General features: G+C 56.0%; 1 protein-coding gene across 3 annotated transcripts in view; it reads left to right on the top strand.

Annotated features, from left to right (window-relative positions):
- BICD2 (BICD cargo adaptor 2) overlaps positions 1-17,250 on the top strand; it is a 51,992-nt gene that overhangs the window by 14,514 nt on the left and 20,228 nt on the right. For all 3 annotated transcript variants that reach the window (XM_026519136.4, XM_026519137.4, XM_026519135.4), the window contains exon 2: positions 11,563-11,775. In XM_026519136.4, coding sequence (XP_026374921.2) covers positions 11,563-11,775 — 213 coding nt within the window. The remainder of the gene's footprint in view (positions 1-11,562; positions 11,776-17,250) is intronic.

Here is a 17,250-nt window from a genome sequence, read left to right as displayed (position 1 = left end):
GTGAAATCATCACTTCTCATCCTTTCTTCGTGTCTTCTAGCCTCCGTCACCTGTGGGGACAGGTCCCTTGCTTTGTCCTTCCCAGGGGCGGGACCCCAGGGCTTGTCCGGTATTAATGCACTAGTCCTTGGTTAACATCAGCTCAGCCGTCTCGCTGGATTTATGATGCCCAGGTGTTCTTGTTACGATGTCAAGAATAAAGCTACCACGTCCATTTTTGTAGAGCTCTGGCTGAGAAGCGAGGCCAGTCATTGTGAGTGTGTCTTTGTGTGGGTGGTTTTTCACACGTTACTCTGTCTGTGGCAGGAATGTCTGTAGTTCACCTTCTGACACACTCTTTGGCCAGCTTCCTATATAGGCTTGCTTATGCAGATCCCTGTCAGGCACCAAATGAGTATTGTAAAAACTGAATTGTGTTGGTGCCGCAGGTTTGGCGATCCCGGTGAAGGGTAGCTCTGTGTCCTGGGGCCCCCCAAGTCTCTGTGCCCACGTTAGGTGTGGGTATCCTGGCCCCGCCGCCCTCCCTCCCTGCAGGGAGGGTTGGGGGAGCTCCTGTATGAGTTCTGGTGTGTCCACTGAGCCCAGTGTGACCGCCCTCTGTCCCATCTTGTGCTGGGAGTGGACATGGTAGTGAACAGAGAGGCTCTGGGGTCCAGCTCCAGTCCTGCCCCCTCGGGCACATCATCTGGGGATGTGGGGGCACCGGCTTGTGGGTGCCTGACTTAGAGACAGGTGCCCCGCACAGACCACCACCCTGGATGAGAAAATACACCAGCTTAGTTGTTTTTGCTTTATTTTGCTTTCGGGCTTTTCTTGGGACACTTCCTCTTCCTGAGACTTTTGTTTGTTTACTTTGTTGCGTCTCTGTGTTTCTTTTTATCACTGAAGTGTATTTTTAGCGCATCCTCCCCTCCCCACAGTACTGCTTTGGCAGTGGTCCCCAAGTGCTGATAGGAGATGTTTCTGTTTTTTGTTAGCTCGGTTTCCTGGTGTTTGTCTGTGTGGCCTCTTTGGTACAGACATTAGCAAAGAGATCCAATTTTCATGTGTTTGGGTGCATGCTAATAATATTTTTAAATAGCTTTTATTTTTTAAGGACAGTTGTAGATTTATAGAAAACTTGAGAGGCATCTATTTTTATTTTGCTCTACCATGGCGCTCAGCGTGTGTGTACAACTTCTGTTGAGGTCGCAGTGAGGTCAGCCCGTCCCGTTGTCATACCGTTTCCTTAGGGAAACGCTCTGATTGGAAAGAAGCCTGTGCCTCTCATCCTGTTGTGTCTTCTCCATGTTGACGCCGATTCTGGTTTACTTGCATAGTGCTAAATGCCCCCAGACTCTGGATCTGGTCCAGCTGATACGTTCTGGCAGTGTTCAGTGTTCAGTGCCAGTGAGTGCGGTGTGGACAGCACTGATCGGTCTGCGATGGAGACTTTACTCTCTTAGTGCTATGAAGTCTTTATCCCATAACATCTGTACCCAGTTCACAGGCCTCAACCCTGTCTTGCGTTTAATGAGGCTCCTGTGGGGCTGGTGGGCTTCTGCAGAAGGAGCTGGCCGAGTCGTGGTGTCGCCCGGGAGTCACCAGATCCCCCCGTGCGGCAGCACCGTGGCCTGCATGTACCGGTTTTGACGGGAGTCTGTCAGTCCATCAGTCTGTTGAGCACAGGCTGCAGCTGGCTGGCATTGGACTTGAGTTGCTGTTTCTTCTTCCTTGTGGCTCCCATGGCTGCTTGCCCTCCCTCGGGGCAGAAGCAGGTGGCGAAGGCATGACCCCTCTACCCCCAAGGTGGCCCTGGGCCTGCGTGACCCGCTGGAGGGCTCTTGGTACACACTGGCTCTGAGAAGCTGCTCTCCAGGGCAAGATTCTGGTACCGACACCATTTTGAACTGGAAAAGAGGTGAGGGACACCTTAGGGGCTCCTCGCTCTGCTTGAGATCATTGGTGAACCGAGGGATTGATTCTGGCTGGCCATTGTGAGGTTCCTGGGATGCCAGGGTTTGCGTCCCCAGCTGGGACACAGTTGGGTCTGGGGGCCTGGCAGTGTCCGTTGTCTTCCCAGGCACACAGTAAGCACGCCAAAGCTGTGAGGGGAGGGGGCAGGACAGACAGCTGGCAGGACTTGGGGGTTCCTGAGATGCCCCCATCCTGGTGCAGCCTAGTGGCCCTTCAGGGAAAGAGGGGGCACCCTGTGGGTGGGTGAGTCTGGGTCAGCCCAGGAATTCCAATACCAGAGGAGCCGAGAATCCTAGATCCCAGCTTCACTGTGGAAACAGCTTCCTGGACCTACGCCTTCCCTCCTCTGGTTTTCTCTGGCCTGGTGTGTGTTGCACCCACTGCCTCAGACGGCCAGACTGGTCCGGGAAGAAAGCTCGTCCTGGGCAGCCCCACCTGGAGGCCTGCTTCCCGCTGCCGCTTCTGCCCTGCTGATGCAGGCCCTTCTCCAGGAAGCCAGGCCCCACCTGGGGTCAGGAGCAGGCTCGTTCTGTCTCCCCGTACGGACCTGTTTCTGGGCCCCATGTATGTGTGTCAGAAACTGAGGGTTAGCGTCTGTGGGCCCGGGTGGATGACCCGCTGATGATCGTTCTCTTTGGGGGGCAGACGGGGCGGCCACTGCAGAGTGGGACCAACTGCTTTCTGGGGGACACGGGGACTGGCCAACCACAGGGGTGGGGGCAGCTCCTTGTGGGGTTGCTCTTCTAGCTCAATGAGTCCTATTTTTCCTGGGCCTGGTCCCGCCAGCTGCCTCCGCACCGGGCCGGGCATGTCGTGCACAGCCGGTATGCCGTGGACACCGCTGTGCTCCTTCTTGCGCTCCTGTGGGCTGGATGCTGGGCTCTGCCACAGCTGAGGGGGAAGGGGCTTCTTGTCTAGAGCTACTCCTAGCCGGTCTGGTCCTGTCTGGGGGCTTTTGCCAGACCTGTCCCTGCCCCTGGAGCACGCTCACCCTCCCAGGCCTGACCCACCCCAGGGACAGTGTGACAAGCCACAGAACGTGGCTTCCGGATGGCGAGGAGGTGCTGGCTCAGATCAGGAGTGCGCGGACGACTGCTCGAGGGCCACATCTAGCCATCGGCCTGGTCTTGTGAACAGAGTTTGACTTCTTTGTGTTGTTGGGGCTGCCTGCACCCCACAGGATGGAGTTGGGAGCCATTGGCACAGACCCGACGCTGGTGTGATGGTTAGTTTATGTGTCTTTGTGGCTGCGCTAAGGGACACCCGGTTGTTGGGAAACAGGACTTTTAGGTGTGTCTCTGGAAGGGATTAGCGTTTGATTCTGTGTGGGCCGGCCTCATCTAATCACTCTGGCCCAGTGGAACAAAAATGGGAAGGGTGAATTCTGTCTCTCCCTGAGCTGGAACGTCTGTCTTCTGTCCTCCGCCTCTCCTGGGTCTCCAGCTTGCAGACAGCTGACTGTGGGACTTCTCTCGGCTTCTGTAACCGCCTGAGCCAACTCCTGTAACAAACCTCTTAATGTCTGTATCGACATGTGTTCTCTGGGGAACCCTGACTAGTGCAGATTTGGTACTGAGTGTGGGGCTGCTTGGGGTCTCTTCCTGTTGCCCCCCTGTCCCCACCCTCCCATCTTTGTCACTGTGCTGGATGACCCACCCAGAGGGAGAAGCCAGGCAGACCCTCTGGGGTGGGGGAGGGTTGGAGGCAGGGGCCTCTGGAGGGACCTTATCTCCTCGAGGGGCCTGCACCCTGAGCTGGGCCAGTTAGGGACAGGCTGAGGGAGCCTTTTGCCTGGAAGGTTCACATACTGCCTGTGGGCAACAGGCTCTCTGTTCCCAGCCTGTTGCTGACCTGTGTGTGGACCTGGGTCCCAGGGACCCTCTCTGAGCCCTAGCTCTTGTGCCCATGGCCTCAGGGCCGTGGCCCTAGCATCCTGCTGGCTGCTTCACTTCCCCATTCAGGTGTGTTCCAGTACAATTTCACCTGCAGACCAGGCCTGGGCAGATGTCGCTGGCGGGGCTGCAGCGTGCTGACCCTGGGCCAGGGGTGCTCCTCAGGGGGTTAGCAAAGCTATATCCCTAATTGTCTCTGCTTCTCTGCCCTGCTTTTGTCTCTGGATCTCAGCCTCATTGGGGTAGTGGGGGCCCGGTGGGGGCCAGGTATCTGGGGCCTCCTGTGTGCCAGCAGGGACTGTGGGGGGTCTCGGCATGTTGGCGCTGGCTGGAAATGCTGTGCGTGCGTGTGTGAAACCATGCTCAGAACTGCACGTGCTGCATCGCCCAGCTCAGGAGGAGGTGGCTGCCACACACTGGCACTGGTGGGACTGCACACCAGGCAAGTGAGGAAGGTCTGACCAGCGACCTGCCCCCACCCCCTGTCCCCTTGGCTCCTCTGCGGAGACATGAGAGTGGGGGACACCCTGCAGGCACCCTGGGCTCCTGCCCAGCCTGTGTTCACGCTGCTCCCTCCACCGCTGTGGGCACCCTCTACTCCCACCCCAGCCCCAGGAACCCCCCGACACGGGGCAAACCCAGCCTCCCCACCAAGTCTGGCCCTGACCGCAGGTGTTTGTGCCGTGTCCACAAGGGCGGGGATGAACTTGAGGTAGGACTGGTTGCGACCTCACACCTGGGCTTGTAGGGCCAAGTTGGGGCTCGCCAGGCTGGGTGTGCCCCGGAGCCTGTGTCAGGAACAGTGTGGCCCTGCCCGTGGTGAGGCCAGCCCCTGTGGGAACCTCACAGCAGCACTGCTGCCGCTACCTCCAGGGCCACTACGTCAAAGTCCTGATGTGCATCTTGGGGTCCAGGAGGGTACCCCCTTTCTTCCTCAGAGCAGCCAGGGATGTTTGGGGACCCTCCAGTGGACACTGGCCTGGGAGGTGCATGGCAGGGCAGGGGATGCTTTGAGGACGTGCGTGCCCAGAGCTGGACACCGCTGTCAGATGGTGGGCACTGCTCCTCTGCGTGCTTCCTGGAATGGGGAGGCAGGTTTCAAGCTGGTGCACAGAGTGGGTGAGGATGCTTTCATTAGAACAAATTCAGGTGGGCGGGCTGGGTGACCCCCAGCCTCCCAGCCTATGAGCCGAGGCAGTGAGCACAGGGACAGGGGTCTCCCAGCTTGGGGTAGGATGCCTGCAGTGAACAGATTCAGGGAGGGCGGGGTCACTGCTGTGGAGTGCATAGTGTGGCTCTGGAGCGAGGTAGAGCTCGGAGCTCCCCCTGCCGGCCTCCCTGCGCCGTTTCAGCCAGGTTTCGCCGCTGTGACACATATTCCTGCGGGACTGTCTGGACACGCGTTCTCTTGGACGAACACCTGGGAGTGGACAGTGTGCCTTGTGTCAGGTGTCTGCTTAACTCTTGAGGAAGCTGCCTGATTGCTCGCGCAGCGGCCGCACCGTTGTCCGTGCCCTGCTGGTGGTGTGGGCGCGCGCTGGCCTCGGCAAGGCAGGGGCAGGTGTTCTCGTCCGTGTGTTTTTGCACCTCTGTGGTGGGATCTCCCCGCTCATCTTTCCCATATGTGTGTCTTGGGGAAGTGTCTGCTCAGTTCTTCTGCTCGTGTTTTATGGGGTGCTTTCTCGGAGTTCTGAGAGCTCCTACATTTTTTTTTATCAGATGTGTGATTCGCATAGATTTTTCTCAGTCTGTGCCTTGTCTTGCATTGTCCTTTTTTTTTTTGAGTGAAAAGAGTTCTGGAAATGGGTTGCACAACAGTGGGAATGTCATCAACGTTACTGAACTGTACACTTAAAAACAGTGAAGATGGTAAATTTTATGTTGTATATTTTACCGCAATTTTAAAAAGTTTCCTGATTTTAAACAAAACTTCCTGGTGAAGCACTTGTTTTATCATTATTGTTTGACTCTATTCCTGGCAGTGCTTTGTGACTGGGAGTCTTATTTTGCCCGCTATTAACGTAACTGTGCCAGCTTTCTGACTGTTGCTGGGTGTACCCTTCTATTTGTGTTTACTTCCAGCTTTCTGTGTCCGTGTTTTTATCCTGCATATGTGTCATCAGTAGCATATAGCTGGAATTTGTGTGGGTATAGTTTCTTGTACCCAGCTTGAGAATCTTTTTTTTCCCCAAGATTTATTTATTTGAGGGGGGAGGGGCAGTGGGCAGAGGGAGAGAGAATCTCAAGCAGACTCCATACGGAGCCTGGAGCCTGACCTGGGGCTCAATCTCACAACCCTGAGATCATGACCTGAGCTGAAACCAAGAGTTGGATGCTTAACTGACTGAGCCACCCAGGCGCCCCCTGTTTGTTTTTTTTAGATTTTTATTTATTTGGCAGAAAGACACAGCGAGACAGGGAACACAAGCAGGGGGAGTGGGAGTGGAAGAAGCAGGCTTCCCGCAGAGCAGGGAGCCCAATACGGGGCTTGATTCCAGAACGCTGGGATCACAACCCGAGCGGAAGGCAAACGCTTAACGACTGAGCCACCCTGGCACCCTCCCCCTGTTTTTTTTTTTTAAAGATTTTATTTATTTATTTGACAGAGATAGAGACAGCCAGTGAGAGAGGGAACACAAGCAGGGGGAGTGGGAGAGGAAGAAGCAGGCTCATAGCGGCGGAGCCTGATGTGGGGCTCGATCCCACAACGCCGGGACCACGCCCTGAGCCAAAGGCAGACGCTCAACCGCTGTGCCACCCAGGCGCCCCAGCTTATGACCATTTTAAATTAATTTTCAAAATGCTGCAGGATATGGACTGAAGATCATCTTTTGCATATTGATACTCATTCATTCCAGCCCTGTTTGTTTGTTAAAAGATTATCTGTTTGCCACAAATTGCCTAAATATTGAAATCGGGTCCTTCTACTTTGTTTTTCTCTTGAAGTCATTTTGGTTATTCTAGGTCCTTTGAATTTCCATATGAATTTTAGAATCAACTAATCAGTTTCTACCAAAAATGCTGAGATTTTGATTGGCATTGTGATGAATGGAAAGATAAATTTGTGGAGAATTGACAACAATATTAAGAATATTGTTAAATTCTTAACACTGGGTGGCTCAGTCAGTTGAACGTCCAACTCTTGACTTTGGCTCAGTTCATGATCTCAGGGTCGTCAGATCAGCCCCACGTTGAGCTCCACACAGGGTGTGGAGCTTGCTTGGGATTTTCTCCCTTTCTCTCTGTCCCTGCCCCCAAGCACACATGTGCTCCAAAAATTTTATTAATTAAAAAGATATAATTTAAGAATTGTTAATACTAACAGTATTGAGTCTTCTGGCCCATGAATGTTTATCTCTATTTAATTTTTCTCAGCAATATCTTGTGTTCTTAGTGTGTATATCTTTTACATCTTCTGTCACATTTACACATAAGCATTTAATAATTTTGATGCTGTTGTAAGTAGCAGTTTTAAAATTTTCACTTTCTGATTGTTCTTTCCTCGTATTTGTTTGTAATTCCTTGTAGGTGTTTGATTTTGGTACATTGATCTTGTATCTTGCAACCTGGCTAAACTCACTCTCAACTAGAGAACCCTTTGTAGACTCTTTTGAACTTTCTCTCTTTTTTTCTTTCTTTCTTTCTTTCTTTTCTTTCTTTTCTTTTCTTTTCTTTTCTTTCTTTTTTTAAAGCTATATTTATTGGGGCACCTCAGTGTCTCAGTAGGTTGAGAGTCTCTCTTCAGCTCAGGTCGTGATCCCAAGGTCCTGGGATTGAGCCCCCCATCGGGCTCCCTGCTCAGAGGAGAGCCTGCTTCTCCCTCTGCCCCTCCCCCTGCTTGTGTGTGTGTGCACGCGGGTGCTCTCTCTCTCTCTCTCTGTCAAATGAATAAATAAAATATTTCTTTTAAAAAGAATTTGTCCGATTTCATCTTTGATCAATACATTACTTAGAAATGTGTTGTTTAGTTGCCAAATATTCAGGGATTTTCTTTTTTCTTAAGGTTTTATTTATTTATTTGTGAGAAAAAACAAGGGAGCGTGTGCACAAGCAGGGGGAAAAGCAGAGGCAGAGGGAGTCATGTGTCATGTGTTATGTGTCATGCAGAGGCAGAGGCAGAGGGAGTCATGGTGTCAATGTTAAGGACCCATTGCCAATAAGGTCATGGAGATTAATCCCTATTTTTTTCCTGAGAGTTTGGTTGTTGTTCTTGCATTTAGGGCTCTGATCCATTTTGAGTTAATTTGTGTATATGATGTGAGGTAAGGATTTGACTTCATTCTTTTGCACATGGATATCCATTTGTCCCAGCACCATTTGTTGAAAAACTGTTCTTTTATCACTGAATTTCTGTGTACTCTTGTCAAAAATTAGTTGACCACATGTTTAAGGGTTTATTTCTTGACTCTTCCGTTCCATTGGTCTGTACTGTCTTATGCCAATACCACACTGTCTTGGTCACTGTAGCATTATATTAAGTTTTGAAACAGAGAATTTGAGTTTCCCTGCTTTGTTTCCAATATTGCTTCAGCTGTTTTGGGCCCCTTGCAATCCCATATGAATTTCCATTTCTGCAGAAAAGGCCATTGGAATTTTGATAGGGATTTGCATTGAGTGTCTAGTGAATTATCTTTAAAGGGATTTAAATAGTAAGGGGAGCAAGTGTTTTATATTTATTCCGTAATTATCATTTCTGGTGCTTTTTGCTCCTCCTCCTAAATCTAGATTTCCATCTGGTATTGTTTTCTTCTGCCTGAAGGGTTTTATTTAATGTCCATAATGCAGGTCTGTGGTGATCAAGTCTTTCAGCTCTTGTCATAACTCCCGTCTGTGGAGTTTTCACTGGGTGTAGCTCTCTTATTAATAGGTTTGTTTCATTTTGTTTTCTCAAGGTGGTTCCATTGTCTCCTGGCTCGACAGAGAAATCTGCTGTCATCTTGTACTTCTTTTCTCTGGGTGATTTTAGTGTGTCCTTTGATTCACTGGTTTTAGGCAATTTCGTGATACATCTTGGTGTAGTTTCTCTCGTCGTGCTTGTGCTCAGGGGTGGACGAGCTGCTACCATCTGTAGATTTATAGTTTCCATCAAATCTGGAAAATTTTGAGCCATTATGGTTTTCAAGTACTTATTATCCTCATCTTTCCTCTTCCCTGGGACTCTAGTTACCCACGTTTGACCCACAGTTCACTCTGCTCTCTTTTTCTGTGATTTATGTTGGGTAGTCTTGGTGCTGTTTTTTCAGGCTTACGAGTCTTCCACATTCTGTAACTGGCTGGTAATCCCATCCATTGCCCCCCTCGTGTCACTCTTTGTATGTCCATGTTGCTTGCCTCCCGGGTCAGTGCTCCGCGTGGGCAGTGTCTGGTCTGCGTCCTGAGCCTGTGGAAATCAGTCTCCTGGCTCTCCCCTGGCGACAGTGAGCTCTCCCCATTGCGGTGGACCAGTTTCCCTTCCCCGTTGCCGCCAGTTTGACGGAGTGGGAGCTGGTGCCATTATTTCTGTGTGTGTTCCCAGGCTGTGTTCTGGGACATAGTTTGATGCTTTCAGGTTGTGCCTGTCAGCTTTGTTGGTCAGGACCAGCGAGAGCTCAGCCAGCTCCACATCTTTGCCCCCACCCCCACCCCCCGCTTGCTGCCGGCGGCTCTCTCATGGGTTTGCACTGATTGTGCCCTCTGTCCGCGGTCTGACTCTTCTGCTGCCTTGTCCTCCGTCTCGCAGCACCGCCTCCTCCCCAAAGGTGTGCTGGGCTGCCCAGCATCGTCTCTCTTTCAGCACCATGGCCAAAGGTCCTTTGGGGGGACAGGGGCTGTCATGGAGCTCACCTGTACCCTGCCCCTCACTCACTGGGTGTCCAGTGACTTGAAAGTTATTGCTCAGTCACATAAAGTTCCCTGTAGCTTTTCCACATGGGAGCCAGGACTGTCCCTGCGACTGTCTTATTAGCTCTGCAGGAGGGTCAAGTCTCCAGCTCTGTGGTGTCAGTGTTCATGGGCTGGGCTGGGGATTGGATGTAGGCGAAGATTCAGGCTGAGGCCAGCAGGCCTGGACATGTGTGTGCACACGCCTGCGTGTGTCACAGCATTGAGCCGTCTGGCCTTGGGACAGCCTCTGATGGTTGACCCGATGCCTGGTGAGATGTCCACACTCCAGCTTGGGGTTCAGGAGTGTGTTGTCCTCTGGTCGCCCGGTCAGGTTTGTCTGGAGGCTTGGAGAGACAGCCATGAGTTGGCCAGTGCCATCCAGGGCGCCTGCCCCATGGGTTGGGTCCTTCCTGCGTTTCTGGAAGCCTGGTGGGTGCTGGCATACCCCGGGCTGGTGTGCAGCTGGGGGTCAGGGCTGCCACCCAAGTTTGGCCAAGTCCATGAATCTGTGCTTTGTTTGGTCTTTTATTTGGGACTAAGATGGAGGAGGACAGCATCAGGAATCAGAGCTGAGCTGACTTGGTTTGAAGGGACACTGGCATTTTCCCAGTGCAGGCCGGGTTGGCAGCTGGGGGCAGATGAGCAAGACCCACCCTCAGGAAGGAGCGACCCCACTTCATTTAGCCAGTACCCTGCTGACTTTCTGTGTTTTGATTTTTAATATCAGTAATGGTTCTGCTCAGCAACACCCTTATCTTTATGCGTATTTTCCCAATTGTTATCTTGGGTGGAATTCCTGGACTTCTTATCAAATAGCAAATAAGTGAAAATGCCCTTGTTTCTCTCAAGAAATAAAGACATCAGCTACTTTCTTCTTTGGTAGCCCTCCCTGGATTTTGTTTTTCTTCCGTGAGCTGGGAGCCCTGTAGAGAGTCTGCATGGGGTGGCTGCTGGGAAGGGGGCCGCTGGGGAGGACACACACAGGCCCGTGGGGGTTGCGTCCTGGTGACAGGGGCCGTGCTGAGCAGCTGGACGGGGACACTGGATGGGGGCCACAGCTGGTGCAGGACCTAGGCTGTGGACTGGGTCAGCTATACCATGCTAGGTGGGGGCTCCTCCCTGAGCCTGGGTGCAGTGCCTCCTTGCCTGGTGCAGCCCAGAGCCCTCCCTGGGTCTGAGGGTGGGGATGGCAGCGTCCTCTCTCCTCTGTCTGGTACTTTCAGCTCTCTGCCCAGGGCCTGGTCTGTCGACTGGTTCTGAGTGTCCTAGTTCAGGCTCCTGTCCCATCACTCAGCCCATGTCTGGGCTCACACCCTCCCAGGCCTCCCTGGTCTCAGTGGTCTCCCAGGATGGGTGAACAGAGGGGTCAAGATCAGGCAGTGGAAGAGTGCCTCCTTGAGCCTCGGTTTCTCCATCTGGAGTGGGGCAGAGGGGTGCTGTGTGGGCCTCGGACCTGCCCTCGTTCTAGGGTAGGGCTGGGTCAGCAGCCTGAGTCCTGAAAGGGGTTGTCCTGCTGGGAGCGCCATACCCACCTCGTGTCTCTGGGCCCCCAGCCAGTCCCTCAGCTGGGCCTGGGTCCTTCCCTGTGTGGCCCCGCTCTGGCATCAGCCCCACGTAGCTCCTCCCTGCCTCTGCCCCCCGCCTGACCATTGGCCCTGCAGCCCCGTGTAATCCTTAGGTGTCCCACGCTCCCGTGTCCAGTGGCCCCTCTCCAGCTTCCCCCGTGTCCGATCATGTCCTCCCCCGAAGTCCAACTCACGTGCACTTGCATGAGCAGTGTGCCGCCAGGGTGTCTCGCCACAGGGCTAGCCAGCATCGGCCTCCCTCTTATGAGCGTCTGGTCTCCGCACAGGCGTTTGGACAGGCGCACACGAACCACAAGAAGGTGGCCGCGGACGGCGAGAGCCGGGAGGAGAGTCTGATCCAGGAGTCGGCCTCCAAGGAGCAGTACTACGTGCGCAAGGTGCTGGAGCTGCAGACAGAGCTGAAGCAGCTGCGGAACGTGCTCGCCAACACGCAGTCGGAGAATGAGCGCCTGGCCTCTGTGGCGCAGGAGCTGAAGGAGGTAACCGGCGTGCCCAGCGGGGAGGGGAGGGCGAGTGTCCAGTGCCCTCCGGGGGAGGTGGGCAAACGAGAGGGACGGCAGGTGCAGCCGGCAGTCCGTGCGAGCAAGTCCTGGCTGTGGCCTCAGGACCCCTGGGTTCTCATCAAGAAGGACAGGGGGCCTTGTTCTGGACCACAGGGAGACCCTCTCTCTGCCCTCTGTTTACTTGGGGGGCAGTGACAGGTGACCAGAGGGACAGATGGTGCTGAGTTCCACACTTCCGATGGGGGGGTATGGAGCAGTCAGGATCCCGCAGGGCCGGGAGGGGCCTCTGGCAAGGATTGGGACGGAACCCGGGTCTGGCAGCAGTGGGGAGCAGTCACAACCCCTATTTGGGGTCAGGGGTCCTCGAGGCCTGTGGGCCTGGGAGGAGCTGGGCTTGGATCCCTGTGCATGATCTCACTTCCTCCCATGGGATCACGCTGGTTGGGATGGGAGGAGGGGCTGCCGGGGAGGTGGGTTTGACCTCACCGAGGCAGTCTCGGCCCAGCTTCTCTTCCAGAAGGGCTTGTCTGGGCTGTCGGGAGAGCCCCGGTGACTTGCTGACTCCTGGGTTTGGGCGTCAGGAAATGAGCTCAACCAGTCCCGCGTGGAGCAGGTTTGGTGGGGCCGGGAGTCCCGCTGTTCCTGTTGCTGCCTCAGGAGGAGGCCCGCCACTCCCACCCCATGCACCCTCAGCCGCCTCTTTCTCTGAAGGCCCTGCCTCTTGCCCCACGGGTCCCTGCCACCCCCTGCCCTGACGAGAGGCCCAGCCAGTGTCCACCCCTCGCCTGCCTCGTCTGTACCCTGTTCCTGTCACTCTTCTGCTGGTCTTGGCCTTGGATGTGGCCGTTCCCTCCCCTCCTTGAGGCTGGCACCTGAGGCTCAGGCCTGGCTGAGGAGCCTGAACTGTAGGAACACAATGCCAAGAGCTGTCCCCAAGAGGTGCAGGCCGTGCAGGGTCACCCCAGGAAACACCCCTTCCGTGAGGATAGCTCTGCCTCCCAGTGCCTGGTCCTGGTGCCATCCATGTGCAGCGCTTTGCCGGCTGCCCTGTGTCCTCTGACCAAACTCCCTGTGACAGTCGGCTTAAGTGTCTGCCCCCCACGCCAGCTTCCCAGGGGCATCCGATGGCCTCTGTCACGTGACCTGTATAACAGATGTGCTCAGCACATGGGACAGTGTCATCCGCCCCAGAACTCATCCTTTTGATGACCCCGTATTTCCCTCATCTCAGGTGGGGAAACCAAGGGGCAGGTGGTTTGTCTGCATGGGTCAGGCTGGCAGCTCTAGAGTCCTGATCTCGGACCTCTGCACTGCTGTGTGGACAGACCCAGCTAGCATCTGTCCTGGGACTCCTGAAGCCTCATTTTGCAGATGGAGAAGCAGAGTCCCCGGGAGCCGGGCACGGCCACAGTTGGCCAGAGGCAGAGTCACGTTCACACACTGTGGCCTTCCAGAGATTCGCTCTGGGAAGCAGGGTGGGTGCTGCCCTTGAGAGGCGGGACTGGGTTGGGAGGGGTCAGCCTCATCTGCCCATTGGGGCCCTGCCAGGTGATCTTTTTGTCCTGCCCTGTCCTTGCTGCCCTGGTGGACCCCGTGTGTCTTGGGCCCCAGAGTAAAGGGCAGAGACGTTCCAGCAGAATTCTGTGCCCCCTGCCTCTCAGGGCAGAAGCTGGGAAAGGCTTGATTGCTGCTGTGGTGGTGTGAGGGCTGCCCAGAGCCAGCCGGAAGGGAGCCGGGCGTCTGGCACGGTTGCTCCTGACCCACCACCCGCCTGAGTTCGTGACCAGATGCCCGGTGGGCTCTTCAGCGTGGGGTGGCTCCCCAGCCACGGGTTGGAAGGTGTGGGGGGGTGTCACATGGGCAGACAGCCTGGAGGCGAGAGGAGGGGATGTGGGTATGTGGAAGAGGCAGCAGGGGTCAGCCCCACATGGGAGGAAGAACTGGGAGCCCTGGGTGGGTCTCGAGGGAATGGACCCCATGAGGAAGTGCACATTGCTCCTGGGAAGCAGGGCTGGACCTGACTTGCCCAGGGTGGACATGCAGCAGCCCCCCAGGATATCGGGGCAGTCGGGGAAGGCGTGTCTGCAGACGGGCAGGAGTCCCCTGGACAGTCTGCAAGGGGGCGCTCACTCCAGCCTTGGCGGTTACACACGGAAAACACTTACTGCTCAGGCACTCCGGGGGTCCGGGGACATCCAGGAGATGGCTCCTGGTCCCGGGCTGGCCCACCTGCTGCCCCATCCTGCCCCCTCTTAGAGCCGGCTCTTCTGGTGGTGGCAGCTGTGGGCCCAGGGCTTCCTAGGAACTCCAGTAAGGTGTCCGGTCCCGCCAGCCTCTCAGCTGCCATGTGTGCAGCAGGCTATGGAACCTTTCGTGCCCCTGCAGAAGCCACATTGCTGGGCCCGTCCCCAGACCCTGGTCAGACCAGCTACACTGTCTGCCTCGGGACAGCAGGTCCAGCCTGGGTCGTCGCTTATCACCGCCCTGGAACCCACTGGGGGAAGCAGTGGGAAGTACAGCTGGGGGCCTGGAGGACAGAGCCCCCACCTGTGAGACCCCTTTGTGTCCCTCTGACTGGCTTGTGTGGTTGTCACAGGCCCCTAAATGAGGCTGGCCCCTGGGTTCCTTTCCTGCCTCTGTCTTTTGGCTGCTCCTTCCACCGCCACCGAGAGCTCCTGTGGCCGTGAGGCTGCAGCACCCAGGACCTAGGGCGTCACCATTGCTCTGGAGAGTCTCCCAACCATGACTGTCCTCCTTTCCCCCTGCCCCCCCCACCACACACACCTGGGGTGCCCCTCTCCTTCGTGGGGTGGACAGGGAGGGTGGGCAGACCCCTGGCTGGAAGGACGAAGGCCTGTCTTAGCCCTGACCTGCCAGTGCCTCCTGCCCGAAGGCGCTTCTCTGTCCTTGTGAGGACAGCCATCTGTGGTTCCGCCATGGGCCTCTGCAGGGTTTCCTCACTGAAAGGGAGTGTCTGCTCCCGTGCTCTCCTCAGGGCACCTGGGGGCTGAGGTGTGTGTGCTGGCTGGGTGGGCTGGGGGCTCCGAGGGGCATGGAGCGGGTTTGCCGACAGGGAAGCTGAGGTCCCCGTGCATCCACCTTTTCCACCTGGCCTGCACCCTGTTGGGGCAGGGGTCGCGTGTTTGCTGTCTGTGCCCCTCATCGAGGCTGCCATCGACGGCCTGCCTGGGAGAAGGTGCTTATTTTAGGGAAAACCAGACCACACGGTGGCCCGCTGGAGCTTGCTGGAGCCCTCAGAGTTGGGCGTGTGCGAGGTGGAGGTGCCGTGTCTGCTGTGGGACCAAAATGCAGGCGTTTGGATCCTGTAACGTCAGCGGACGGTGCCCTCACCTGCCCCATGGTGTCCTGGGCCAACTTGACAGCTTGGCGCCCCTAACCTCCCTACCCCCGGGGCCCCGGGCCCTTCGTCAGCCCGGGTACTTATGATGGGAGGCTGTGTTGTCATTTGTGGCAATGGAGCAAGGTGGGATGTGACTCCTGGGGACTGACATGGGTCTCCCCATGGGCCCATCACCCTGAGTTGGGAAGGCTGAGTCTGCCCTGGCTGTGGAGAAAGCTGCCCCACGTGTCTCTTTCTGCAGTCTGGAGGGTGGGAGCTGCGGGTTTCAGGCCTTGGCTTCTACCCCGCCCAGTGGCCATGTCAGGTCATGCCACGCGTGTTTGGGCACCTCCTGCACCCCAGGTGAGAGAGGGCGGAGTTGGCAGGACATTTCTGGCAGAGGAACGAGCAGGCACTTGCTTGGTGTTCATGGGAGTCAGCAAATGCCGTGGGCCTGGGTAACAGCGCACGCTCGGGGCAAGCCGGAACCGGCGGCGTGTGCGCTTTCCGTGGATGGTCTTGCAGGCTGGGAGTTCTGCTTCGGTCGAGCACACGGGCTGTGTGCGGCTACAGCTCAGCAGGGTTCCCACATGCAGCCTGGTGCTCAGCTTCTGGGGTGCAGAGCGTCTGGGAGGCCTGGGGACGGCAGACAGGCTGGCCTGTGCTCCCCTGCCACCTCCTCTTTCTGTCCATCTCAGAGTCCCTCGCTTTTTGAGGGGAGTTGTTGAGCTTTAAATAAAGCCCATTTGGAAGGACAGGCATGTGTTTTGCTCGTGGCCACGCTCCCTGTGTCACCTCCCGTGTCCTCCCATGCTGAGTGGCAGCTGCTCCGAGCAGGTGCGTTGGGCCAGGGTGGGCTGAGCCACAGGTGGGGAGCCCCCAGCCTGCTGTAGCCACGTGGGTGGGGGAAGGCCACCGTCATGGTTCTTATCCCTCAGTGGTTGTGGTAGTAGTGAGGCTCTCCAGACCTGCACACCAGGGGGAGAGACTGAGTGTAAGGAGTTGGCTCGTGTGCCTGTGAGGGCGGTGGGCCAGTGGCTGGAGACCCAGGGAAGAGCTGATGTTGTGACCGGAGTCCGATGGGGTCTGGAGACAGAGTTCCTCTTTCTGGAGAATTCCAGTGTTTTCTTCAGGACTTTGAACTGATTGGAGGAGGCCCATCATGGAGGGTGTTGTGCTTCACTCAGAGTGCTGAACTGAACGTCACTCTCACCTGTACCCAGCATGGTGGCATCTACACTGGCATTTGCCCGAGTACGTGGATGTGGGGGCCTCGCCATGTGGACGCTGATGTTAACCCTGACTGGTCGGGCGGTAAACAAGGGTGGTGGCCAGCCCTGCGGCTGTGCGTGGAGCTTTGTCAGAGATTTCCAGCTGCCCCTACGTGTCCACGGAAGTGAGTGACTGTTTCCTCACGTCGCCTCTCGGGCTGTACCGTTGTGCTTATTTCTGCCTGTTCAGCAGGAGTTTTGCTTTCCGGGTGAGTCTTGCTTTTTCTCCAGCCTGTCGCGTGCTATGTCCCCGCTGTTGGCCACCGCCTCGGGTCACTTAGCCGGAGACTCAGGTAGTGAGTAATTGTCAGGAGTGCTTGCTGTGGAATGACGTCCCCTTTCTGTTGCTTTCCTGTTTTCCTTCTTTCTCCCTGGCCTGTTGCATTTTAGCAGTCTGGTGTTGCTGTTGTGTGTGCACCTGCATGGAGACCCGGGGTCCTGTCTGCGGAGCCCCAGCACAGTGGAGAGGCCAGTGTGCCGGCAGTGCGGGGAGCGGGGAGGCCCGGAGGGTGGCACTGGTCTGGGGGCACCAAATGGAAACGGGAACAGGTGGGAGGTATTCTGTCTAGGGGTCATCCCTCCCCCTGGGGGCGTTGGCCAGGTCTGGAGATCGTTCCAGTGTCACAGTGCAGGAGGGAGCTGCAAAACGTCACGTGCAGGACGGCCCAGAATGTCACAAGGACTGAGGTCCAGGGACCCAGCCAGGTCCTGGCTTAGGGCACCAGGTGGCAGCTCACATCAGGTCTGTGACACCTGAGTCCTCAAGGTAGCAGTTTGACTCCTATAATCCGCGACCCTTACAGCTCACCTCACGTGTACACAGATTTGTACACAGATTTA

This window comes from Ursus arctos, unplaced genomic scaffold (genome assembly GCF_023065955.2).
Source record: "Ursus arctos isolate Adak ecotype North America unplaced genomic scaffold, UrsArc2.0 scaffold_33, whole genome shotgun sequence".
Classification (NCBI taxonomy): Eukaryota; Metazoa; Chordata; class Mammalia; order Carnivora; family Ursidae; genus Ursus; species Ursus arctos.
The sequence above is the reverse complement of the archived record's forward strand: the minus strand, read 5'-3'. Positions and strand labels throughout refer to the sequence as shown.